Here is an 11,979-nt window from a genome sequence, read left to right as displayed (position 1 = left end):
AGGCGAGGGCAGCGCTCCTCTTTACAGCCCAGAACTTTGTCCCCTCGTCACTCTGCAGGCTCCCGCCGCCGGAGGTGTCCCCGCTGCCCGTCTCGCCCTTCCAGCAGAGCCCGCGGCCAGCCCCGCTCCGCACGTAAGGGATGAAATGGTTTTCGTCGCTCCTTTAGCGCTTTTTTATTTGTTTCCCTCTTTCCCGGGCAGTGGTTTCTCCGCAGTCGGGTGTCGGGAAAGAGCCGCGCGTTCGGCCTCTCTGCCGTGGTAAAACGCGGGTGGGTTAACTACCAAACGGGCTGAAATCTCGTTTTCTGTTCATTCACAGTTCCTGTGCTATTAATGAATTAGCAAGGGGAAGTCCTGGGAGTAAAGATTCTGCTATAAAGTAGCAAGGGTTAGTGATGAATGTACTACAAGGTGGTTTGGTTTTTTTTTTTTTCTTTAATCAAGGCACATATTTCAAAGAAAAAAATCAACTTTTTTGAAAAGAATTTAAGGTTGGTAGTTTTCTTCACCTTGCACTGGTAGAGTAACTAAATGGTGATTAGTTACTGTGAAGGGAATGTGAACACTGAATTGGTCTCGCCTGACGAATGCTCACTGAGTGCTGTTGTTTTGCTGTTTCTGAAAATTGCCACAGAGGTATGTGCAATGTCACGTTCAAACTCCAGCCTGAGGTCCAGACAGGACTTTTGTAAAGCCTCAGTAAGGCTGTCCCAAAGACTTTGTCCTTGACTTTTTTCAACACCGGAGCACATTGACAAGGCATTTAGATTTCTGTGACTTCTGGTCGAGCCTCATTTATCTGATAAGTATCTTGATGCTGCACTGGGGGGCTTTGATGTGGTAAGCGGAGACTCTGCCAGGTAGAAATAGTGGGCTGAAGCGGTGGGGATTTGTCTCAGTAGGCAGTTTTCACAACCAACTTTGAGTCGCTGTTCATCCTTGGTATAAAGTCTAAGCTTTGCCCTTTCCTAGGATTTGATATTGCTTGCAAAAACCATTAATGTGAGAGGACATAAAGATCAGCCCACACTGACTGCCCGGGCTCAGCTGCTCCCAGCCCTTGGGGACAGCCACCCTGCGCACCGGGCACGCTTTCCCTGGAAAGCTGCTCCTGTGTACTTTGACCCGCGTTGACAAGAGGGCCACTTCTTCGGCTGAGTCAAAAGCATCCATCCCCTCGCCCTTCCCAGCAGGGTGTGTGCTGACAGGATGAGAGGTTTCAGGCTGAGCGCTCTCGCGCTGGCTTTGTCTTTCCCCATTGCTGCCACCAGTGCCTTATGCTATCTGTATGGGGGGCGGTGTATGTGAAGCAACACAGGTACAGCTTATTTCCCTGATCTTTGTATATGGTCCTGTAACATGATTTGGGACATCAGGGGTAGTGGAAAACCAGTCACTTTAAATGACACTTTCTGCTCAGGACCCCTAAGGCAGTTATACAGCATATGGTTTCGCAGGTGCCTTTTCTGCTAACATAGTGCTTGCTGTGAAGCTGTTCACCTCGTGTCCTACTGTATGAAACTTTACTGAATTATAGTATTTTTTTCAACCCTATGGAACAAAGTATTTGGAAGAATACTACAGAAAGGGGGGAAAAAAAGGTTAATCAAAAAGGTTAAAAGAACTGTCATGAGAGAAGTACATTTGGTATTGGGGACTGATTAGCAAGGCATAATCTCCATCTACCTTGTGCGTTAGTTTTGTTATGGGAGTGATTTCCTTGTCTCAGGACCCATGAGTGTTTGAATAATGATCCCAATAGGACTTCTACCTGATTTCTTCATACCCTCTCGGAATGTCCAGTACCTTCAAACCATGTGGTCATATTCTATTTCTGCTACATTACATTTGTTTTCCTTTTCTCCCAAATAGGTGTAACGTCCAAAAGAGCCTTCACTTCAGGCTATGATGGGATTGTTCTGGTTGCTGCTGCTTTACATCCACATGCTATCACCCACATTTGCTGGAGGAATCACCCGAGTCTATTACCTGGGGATCCGTGAGGTGGACTGGAACTATGCTCCAACAGGGAAGAACGTACTTGCTAACCAAAGCATCGCACATAACCCGTATGTTTAGTTCTATAAGAATTTAGTCTGGTACTGGCTTAAAATAGTAATTTTATGAGTAGTTTCATGCAAATATTCTGGGGCATCTGAGCAAGCAAGAGATACAATGTGATAGATGTCTGATCTTTATGAGCTTAATGGTTAACTTATTTTATCGTAGGAACATAGAAACTGTATCAGTAGGAAAATGAATGGTCACTTTAATGGAGCATCCAGTGACCAGTGCCTGTACACTAGAGGGGAGTACAAACACTATACCAGAACAGATTGTGCAACACTCTGCCCTGGGGTTTCATTTTCCTTAGTTCCAGCTGGTGATCAGCTTGTGTATCCTGAGGCATGATGACTTTTCACCTCCTTGTAAATGACTTCAGAGAGCCTACTCGTCTTCCTTTAAATGGAATTTCAAGCCTTAGACTTAATGAAGCTTTCTGCACAAAACTTTAAGGGTTGTTTGAAAAATATTTTTGTTGCAACAGTAGATCTGGAAACAGCAATAATTACTTTTAGTCACTACAAAAACAAGTTTTGGTTTTAGTTTTCAAAACGCCAAACCTTTTTCTTTGGTGTTTTTTTGGTGGGTGTTTTTTTTGGTGTAGCTTTCCACAGCTTTTTAAAGACATTTGTGGCTTTTTTCCACCCCCACACCCCCCATTTTACGTGGCAAATAACCTGTATTTCTTGACCTGCTGTCCATCATTTACCCCTCCATAATAAATAACACTTGGGTTTATACATGTCTTCCAGAAACAACACAGCAGGAACAGGAGGGGTGTACAGGAAAGCATCAAGGTCTGTCAGTTCAGTGTGGAAAAGTCTTTGTTTGCTGGAGATGCTTAATAGACTAAGATTAGTTCACATAAAAGGAAACCCCCCAAAATTCAGGATTAATAAAGATCTCTTTGCCTCCTGCAGTGATAATGAATGCAGTAGTTTGTTTCATTTCCTTCTCTTTGTGTATTATAAGAGAAAGCAAATTCAAAGCCATTAAACTTAAAAACAATTTAAAAACTGGTCTGTCACTGCAAATAATTAGCTGATGGCACTTATTTCCACAATGATTGCAGAAACCAAATTGCTAGCAGGATGTGATACTGATATGAATTATATAGGTAGTAATACTTGAAGAATTTTTTTTTTGTTGGGAAGAAATGGACTACATGGAGGGGAAAAGAGGCAAATCTGCAAAATGAAGTATGAATTATCTGTAAACTCTTTGCTAATCGTGGCTGCAGGGATGACTTCTCAAAGGGATGAGCTCTAGATTGTGTAGCTGGAGCCCAGTCCTTCACAAATTTGAATGACAAGGGCAATGCCTAATGTTTTGGTCTCAACTGTTCATCTTCTGGAGCTATGTGTTAGAGCTTGCCTGTATTTCAGAGCTACTTGTATTACTGCAGGGTGATTGATACTAAGGGGGAAGCGGGAGGAGTAATGTCAGATCTCATTTAGGCTGGTCCCACTAATACCTGAACCATGATTCATCTCTTATCTACTAAGAATTAGCCATAAAGAACAAATATACTCCCGAGTTGAACTTTAGTACCTGTGCGAGGTTTTAACTCTGGAAGCTGGTTATGTGCTGAGTATGTACCTGCCTGACTTGTCTGCCATTCTACAAGTAATTCAGAATCTGTTAAGTAGAAAATCAGCTTTTAGACTGTGAATTTTGGCCAGAAACCTCGGGAGATAATTCCTCCCCCCCCCTTGTGCTTTAGCTGCAAATGCCACGAAGGCATTGAAGTGAATTTCTAAAAGCCCAATGAAGGCTGAAGCAGGTATGAGGAGGGCTTTGGTCTTCCCTGTGTCACCCACATGTGATTGTCAGAGAAGCCCCATCCTTCCGTTCCTCGTTTGCACTGCACAGTTCAGGGGCGCACTTTGTGTCTGTTCGTGAAGAACTGGGGACGGGGCTGTGGCCACGCATGGCGGCAGGCATCTGCCTGTACTTGTTCCAGCCTCACCAAGCTGTTCCTGTGCTGATGTCCCCTGTTGTGTTTCACGTGCTCAGAAAGCGGACAAGTCTAATGGCCAGTGCTGCCTGTTTCTCAAGCGGGCTGTGCTACCCATGTCGCAGCAGTCAGGTGTGGGAGGAGGAAGTTCACGGATGCTTAGAGCATGCTAGGGTGGAGCACGGGTGGTCCTCTGTAGTGCCAAAGCTTTTGGGCTTACCTGGGAAAGCTGCATGTTGTTGTCACTCTACTGTGTTGCCGACCAGCTGTTTTGTATAATGCATGACTCATGGTGCCTTTCCCTTTTCTGAATTTAACAGCAAGGCCTCAGCATTCCTCCAGCCTGGCAAAGACAGGGTGGGAAGCACGTACAAGAAATCTGTCTATAAGCAGTACACAGACTCCACGTACACCACTGAGATTCCCAAGCCTGGCTGGCTGGGGTTCCTTGGGCCCATCATCCGAGCAGAAGTGGGGGATACCATTAAAGTACACCTAAAAAATTTTGCTAGTCGACCGTATACAGTCCATCCTCATGGTGTTTTCTACGAAAAGGACTCTGAAGGTAAATGAGCCACGGCCATAAAGGAAACAGTTTTTTCTCACTGGGAACTTAAGAGTATGCACTGAGGAGAGATGTCTCTAAAGCCACAGACTTGGTTAGCCCAAAGCTATATTGCTGGAAAGCAACTGCACTTAGGTGATTAGTGAAGTCACCTGATGCTGGGTTAGCAGGTTCATGGGTCTGGGGGTAGTTTCCTGACCTGGGCATTATGGTACACAGCCCAGACTTCTTGATTTTTAGAAGGATCTCCAAAGCTGACTAGTGGGAGAGTGGTGCAGAAGGGAAGAAGCTATATTCATTTTTTGAAGTGCCATAGTATAAGAGTCATGAGTGTGATGAGCTTCAGGGAGTTCACAAGAATGGTGAAGTATGAGACCAAAGAACAGCTATTTGAAGCACCCCTAGAGATTGTAGAGAGGCTGACTGTGGCACGTTGCGGAGTTGAGAGCAAAATAGCAATAGGCAGAGTGGGAATCATCTTTCTGACTCTGTGCTGACCCATTTACTGGGCAAGTTGCCTTACAATGGCTCTGTGCCTCAGTTTCTCTTTGAGAGAATGATGATTAAACACTATTTCAGCCTTGGGATGGTGACTCTTGCTTTGAAATCTGCTACCCAATTGTATATGTGCAGCTGTACTGAATGAGAGCGGCTCAGTATAAGGTTAGATGTGTGGACATCTCTGCTGTTCTTGAATAGATGTTGTGATTGCTCAATTGTTCTAGGATCCCTGTATCCCGATATGTCCCCCCAGGATCAGAAGAAGGATGATGCTGTTTTCCCAGGAGGGAATTACACCTATACTTGGACTGTCCCTGAAGATCACAGCCCAACGGCTGATGACCCAAACTGCTTGACCTGGATCTACCACTCTCATATTGATGCACCAAAGGACATTGCATCTGGATTAATTGGGCCATTACTTACATGCAAAAAAGGTAAAAACTCCAAGAGAAAGCAGCTGAGGGCTGTAGTTTCATACTGTGAAGGTTTTGTGGTGACTTGAAGCTTCATGTGAAAATGCAGCATGACTGGAGAAGACAGTACCCATGTTCTAGCTGGGTTCTGGTCATGACATTGTCTTTATCCCTTAGTGGCTGGGCGGGTGAGCTTGTAGGCCTCTTGATCTGAGCGAGCCATTTGAATCCAGGTTAAAAGCAGGAACCTTGTCCAAGACCTGATTTGTGTATTAAAAAAAAAAAGACTGTTTAATTTCAGCTTTAGGAATAAGAACACCTAAGGTGTTGCAGTTCAGCCATGTAGTGGCAGAGCTGCTTGGGAGTGAGAAATGTATTAGCAGGGATATATTAGAAGAGTGAGCTTGCTAGAACTCTGCTATGAGCTGTGCTGGGATGGTGGGGAAAGCATCTGTCTCTAATTTGTGCAATAAGAGTTACTCTTCTGTTGGTGTTTTAATCCCTTGACTGATGTCTGCTTTTCTGCATGGGTGGGTATTCATTCATCTCTTCTCTCACCCTAGGAATACTGACTGGCAATTCTCAAAGGCGCCAGGATGTGGACCTTGATTTCTTTCTGATGTTCAGTGTGGTGGATGAGAACCTCAGCTGGTACCTGGATGAGAACATAGCGTTATTCTGCACAGACCCAAGCTCTGTAGACAAAGAAGATGAGGAATTCCAAGAGAGCAACAAAATGCATGGTCAGTGCCACCTTTGTGAAGCCATGGACTTTGCCCAGACACTCCAGGGTTGTCAGTGCTCTGGTATCTTGAAATGCAGTTTCTGCTGTTGTATGCCAGGGTGTGGGTAGAGGGGAGAAGGGAGACAGCAAACTCTGAGATCATGTGCTAAGCAAACAATATCACAGGGACACTGCAGCAAGAAAAAAGAAGTGTTGTTGTGATTTAATCTCTGGCTTCAGCGAGCCCTTTGTTCGTTGTTTGGAGATTTTGAATACGCGTCATGTTAGGAATGACTTGTGGAACTGGGCTTTCCAGAACAAGAAGAGGTGGATGACTTCTGGTTAGGTCCATCCTCCAAACGTGTCTGTGCTGTGACCTGCTGGCAGAAGCTCTAAAGGCTCTTTTTCTAATCTCTGATTTTTGGCTTGCTTCGTTTTGCAGCTATTAATGGTTATGTGTTTGGGAACCTCCCTGAGGTGACGATGTGTGCTGGGGATTACGTTTCATGGCACCTCTTCGGGATGGGCAATGAAATTGATGTTCATACAGCCTACTTCCATGGAGAAACGCTCAATATTCGAGGCCATAGGACAGATGTGGCCAGCCTCTTTCCAGCCACTTTTGTTACAGCAGACATGATCCCCAGTAACCCTGGGAGATGGCTACTGAGCTGTCAGATCAATGATCACATACAAGGTAAGGCAGAGTTTGGAATACATCCTGCGCTCTGTGGCCTCTTTTTTTTTTTTTTTTTTCTCCCAGTGTGGTCCCATGACGTACAGTGCAGTAGCAAACAGTGCCTTAGGCAGCATTCCCACTAAAAATGTCCCTAGATGAATGGAGTGATTCCTTGTCTTGTATAAATTGGGGTGGGTTGCTTATTAATGCGCAAGTCAGACTTACTATTTGATATTCACGTTGATCAGTGGTGAAGACAGTTTGGTACAGCTGAAAGCTGAGATGAGGCAGTGCCTTAAGAGCTCTAGTCCCTATAAGAGGCACTCGCATGGTACATCTGAAGATAGCAGAAGGCTCTATTTGCTCTCTGTCCATACTTCCATAGCATCCAATATCTAAGGTCAGAAGCTCTGCTCACCAACACAAAAGACTGCTTGCTGTGGGAACCACCTAATCACCTTCTCCCAGCCATGTGCCTTTTGGGACAACAGAGGAGGAATGGACTGTTCATGGTAGGAAGGTGGCACTGTGTTCACTGCCTGGTCAGACTGGCTGAGAGAGGTTAAGCATGTGTGTCCTCCACCATGTCTTGGACAGCTGGGATGGGGGCACTCTATGAAGTCCGGCCCTGTTCTCGGCAAGCTCTGGCATCCACCCTGAAAGGGAGAGTTCGGAAATACTACATAGCTGCAAAGGAAGTGCAGTGGGACTACGGACCTTCAGGGCTCGACCAAAGCAGTGGGAAACGGCTGACTGAGGCAGGCAGGTAAGTGAGAGGCTGATGGGCCAGGGCGGTGTTTGGGGGTCTCTGGTCTGTGTTGGGGAGGCTGCTAAGGAAAATGTGGAATTTCTTCCTTATCTAAATACATGACTGCAACTCACGTGGAGTACATTGCCTGGGAAGGCAGATCACCCTGTCTGGAAGCGTAGGCTGCTGTAGCTAGACTACGGAGAGCAGTACCGGGTTCAGAGCCTTACCCACAGGCTCCAGGAGTCCCAGCTGATGTAGGGTGTGAGCTGCCATGTTTGTCTCTGGGCTTCATTTCTGCTTGCTGTGCCTGACCTAGGAACAGTTCTGTATATTTGATGAACTATTAAGAAAGCACATCTTTCAGCAGACACAGGGTGGCAGAGCTTGCCTGCAGCTGTGCTTCCGTGTAGCCTTGCTGCAGTAAGCGATTTCTAGGAAATCAAATGCAGTGACCTCGATGACAGCCTTCCATCCCACATGTCGGATGGTTGTGATACAGTTGGTGAGTGGGTTCCCCATTCAGACTTTAGTTAACTGAAACAAAGATGTTCCTCCCTCACCATTTCCCTTCCCTGGGAAACTGTTGGAGAGGATGTATCCCTTTCAGATGGAGAAGTAGAAATGTGGAGCTGTTAATGATTTACCCAAAGCCACACAGCAACTCTCTTACAGACCTTAGAACTGAAAGCTCCTTAGACCTGTGAGCTGGCCTTGTAACAAGGCATGTTCGTCTGTCTGTGTGTTTGGAGAGGGTGGTGGCAGAGGAAATAAATCTCTTTACAGCTATTGCATGGTGGTGGGTTGTTTTTTAGTTGTTTTTTTTTTCCCCAGTGATGATTGCAGTTGTCCCCTGGCCTCTGAAGAACTCAGTGTTTTAGCCCTGCCTTTCCATTTACTGCACTGCAGTTTTGTTCATGGCCCTCTCGCACATCTTGCATAGAGATGCTGGTCAGACCTGTGCCATGCAACCCGGCTGTTTCAGCTGGGAGGGCGCCGAGTGCCAGAGGTGCCCCTGAACCTAGATGAGTCTGTAGGACAAAAAGCTTCACAGACACGCGCTGTGCTTGTTCCAAACCGGAGATGCTGTCTTTGTCTGAAAAGCTGCTTGGTTTAGAGATGCTGCTGGTGTTGCCAGAAGGACGTGGGGAGGGAGCAGGAGAAGAACAGGACTGATTTTCATAGAAATGACCTGACATTTGCTTTTTGCATTTAGCCCTGCTGAGCAGTTTTTCAAGCGTAACCCCTACCGAATTGGAGGAGTCTATTGGAAGGCAAAGTATGTGGAATATACCGATGAGAGCTTCCGTGAGGAAAAGCAGCGATCAGAAGAGGAGAAACACCTCGGGATACTCGGTAGGAATCATCCAGCAACACAAATCCTCTTTCAGTGCCAGCGAGAACGATGCTGATGTCAGGAGTACCAGTCAGCTGTGGCTGTCCTCTTGTTTTGTGGTGTGGGGGGTGGCAGAGAGGAGGTGTTTCACAGCAGTTACATCTAAGAGCGAGAGGGACGGACCGTGGAATGGTAGAATAGACAGAATCACTTTATCTGCCAGGGCAGTCTCCAGAAGTTGGTAGTAAGGGCTGAGGGACACAGTATGGTGTTTGTAACTTCTAGTTACAACTGGTCACAGTAATAGCTGCTGGTTATGTGCTTTTGACTGAACGTATTCAAGGCATGCTGCAAACCCCCCTTTCTCACAGAAGGCCTCCTCTCCCAAGTGGGCACTTTCTCTGTTACAGCCAGGTAACAGTGAGGGTGGTGAAGAAACATGAGAGAAGACAGGGAGTCTGCAGGGGCAAATGAATCACGCGTGAAGGCTGAGATGTACACAGTAGAAGCATACAGGTGTGGTCCAATTTCCTGCATCAACAGTGACTAACAATCTAATGACACCTGAAAGTAACAACACCAATCCCAGCAGAGGCCACAGAAGGAAAAAGCACGTGGAGTAAAATACAGATCTGGGAGCTGAGACAATAGTGCAGAGAAGGAAAAAAAGCAGCTGAATAAAAGTTAAATTTACTCAGTTACGCATAGAAGGAGAGATGCGGTGTAACTGTCAGGAGCTGACAGTGTCTTGCTGGACCTTGGAAACCAGGGGCAAAAAAAGGGTTAGCATGATCAGCAACAGTCATGTTCCTATAGAAGGACAAGTGACTGAGGGGAAAACTCTGATACATATGACTTTGTAGAAAGAAATTGCAGGTATTTTCTACTGGTAAACTAAAACCACTGAAGGATTAATTGATGAAAATTCCTGGTCAGATAAACAAGTGACACCTGCAGGGTGAGTTACATGAGCTCGTTTGAACCGGCTGATTAAAGCAGACTCAATAATGTGGTTGGGACATCTAGAAGAGATGTGGGGCTGTGAGGGACCAGGCTCTGGAACAGGGAGCTGCTGAATGTGATGTGGTGCAGTGTGGACAACCCACGCTGCATGGGTGTGTGCCGGTGGCTTGTGCTGCCGGTTCTTGCCCTAAAGTACACGAAGCTGTGCTGTGGGGAAGGCTGGGTGGTTGGTTGTTGGTGCTGCTGTTTTTCTTCATGGGGCTGTTAAGCACACCGGCTGAGGGCAGCTGGCAGTTCCTCACCCTGCAGATTGCTCCTGCTGCCCTCTGTGTGCTTTCCCTCACTGTGGTTGGCTGTAGTGCTGCCCAAAGTCCTGTGTGCTTACCAGGCACTGTGGGTCTCCAATCCAGGTCACTAACCACACAGCAGGTTGCTTGCTTTTTGTTCTGAGTCTCTTGCCTGTTGGTTTTATGGCCTGTATCAGTTGCCCAAGATGTTTAATGAACAGTGGGGATGGAATCTGGGCCATCCAGGATGGGAGGGATGAGGAAGAGAGCCTCATCAGTGGAAGAGTTGCAGTGGAGTTGCCCTGTGGTAGATCAGCATGCTAATGTGGTCCCTCTGAACTGCAAGGAGCAGTCCAACCCTAAGTCTTAATTGATGGAGGGGAGAGGGACACAGCTTCAGCCCTGAGAAGAGCCCTCTCACGCATCAGGAAGGCGAGTGGTGTGTTTACAGAGGGCATGGCTTGGGGTTCCTCTGAGGAATTGGGGTGCCACCCAAAGATATTGAGACCTGAAGCAGCAGCTGTTGGGGTGCACAGCACCTGGGGAGGCTGTGGTTACCCATGGCTTTCAGACGTTCTCTGCTGTGGGACCCAACCATGTGGAGGCGCATAGACATCAAGACATGGGTCTCTGCTGGGCAGCAGCCTGGTTTTCCTCATGCCCTCCCATGGTGGTCAGGAGTGGTCTGTGGACCTGGGGGCCTACAGGCTGGTGGGAATCAATAGGCATATTAAAGGCTCATGGTTTCTTTCTAGCTGGTTGGGGCCATGGCTCACAGACACAGTGGTGGACTTGGAGCATCTCATACCTCTCTTTACATGCCAGATGTCAGGCCCGAGACACCCGTCTGGAAAGGCTGAGGGGGCCCTATGTAGGTGGACAAGACATGAGCCTTTCCCGAGGGGATTTCAGCACATTTGGTCACTTTGTTACTCTATCTGTGAAGGCCTGAAACCTCTTCTCTGAGTTTTTCTGCAGGCCTGAAATGCTTTCAGATGGTTCTCATCAGCCCCCTGCTCCTGCTGTCAGGGCTGAATGGCCTTAGGTGGTGCTGACGTGTTGGGTTCTCCACCCTTCTGCTTCTGTTCCCCTCAACCTGGGCGGAAGGTGGCCCTAGCTTTTTTAGTTTGCTTGGCCACTTGGGGAGTTGCTCCGTTACTGACATTCTCTCTGCTATTTCTGTAGGTCCAGTGATCAAAGCTGAAGTTGGAGACACCATCCTGGTGACATTTGTTAACAAAGCCTCCTGGCCTTTCAGCATCCAACCTCATGGAGTGTCCTATGGGAAAGCATGGGAAGGAATGCGGTACCATGATGGTTTGTGCCTCCCTTTTCTCGAGTAATTCAGTGCTAATGCTGGTGGTGGAGCTCCACAGCCCACACCTCCGTGCTGAGGTTCTACAGCCAGGGAAGACTGGGTGTCCTGCTGGGCAGAAGCCAGCCTGGTCCTCTGAGCCTGCCTGAGGCCTCACTGAAGGAGACTTTCCACTGAACTGGTGCCGAGGGAGGGTACCAGAGGGAGTACAGTTCCAGGCATGCTATTTTTCAGATGAAAATTGTAAACCAAAGCTTAGACCATTCCTGGCTGTTTGAGATGCTGTGAGCAGAGGAGCATGTCCAGTGCACTCCAGTTTAGATAACCACACGCTTCCAAGGTTCATCTCCCCAGGGAGATCCCCCAGGGATCCGCTTCAGTATTTTCCATCACCATGACCATCTCTGCCATGACACCAGCAGGA

At 47.2% G+C, this 11,979-nt stretch overlaps 1 protein-coding gene across 1 annotated transcript in view; it reads left to right on the top strand.

Annotated features, from left to right (window-relative positions):
• The first annotated feature begins 1,905 nt into the window (after positions 1-1,905).
• Positions 1,906-11,979, top strand: part of HEPH (hephaestin) — a 22,520-nt gene continuing 12,446 nt past the window's right edge. Inside the window, exons 1-8 of the mRNA XM_009880672.1 lie at positions 1,906-2,069; positions 4,342-4,586; positions 5,312-5,524; positions 6,067-6,246; positions 6,670-6,924; positions 7,504-7,672; positions 8,871-9,010; positions 11,426-11,557. Coding sequence (XP_009878974.1) covers positions 1,906-2,069; positions 4,342-4,586; positions 5,312-5,524; positions 6,067-6,246; positions 6,670-6,924; positions 7,504-7,672; positions 8,871-9,010; positions 11,426-11,557 — 1,498 coding nt within the window. The remainder of the gene's footprint in view (positions 2,070-4,341; positions 4,587-5,311; positions 5,525-6,066; positions 6,247-6,669; positions 6,925-7,503; positions 7,673-8,870; positions 9,011-11,425; positions 11,558-11,979) is intronic.

This window comes from Charadrius vociferus, unplaced genomic scaffold (genome assembly GCF_000708025.1).
Source record: "Charadrius vociferus isolate BGI_N301 unplaced genomic scaffold, ASM70802v2 scaffold473, whole genome shotgun sequence".
Lineage (NCBI taxonomy): Eukaryota > Metazoa > Chordata > Aves > Charadriiformes > Charadriidae > Charadrius > Charadrius vociferus.
The sequence above is the reverse complement of the archived record's forward strand: the minus strand, read 5'-3'. Positions and strand labels throughout refer to the sequence as shown.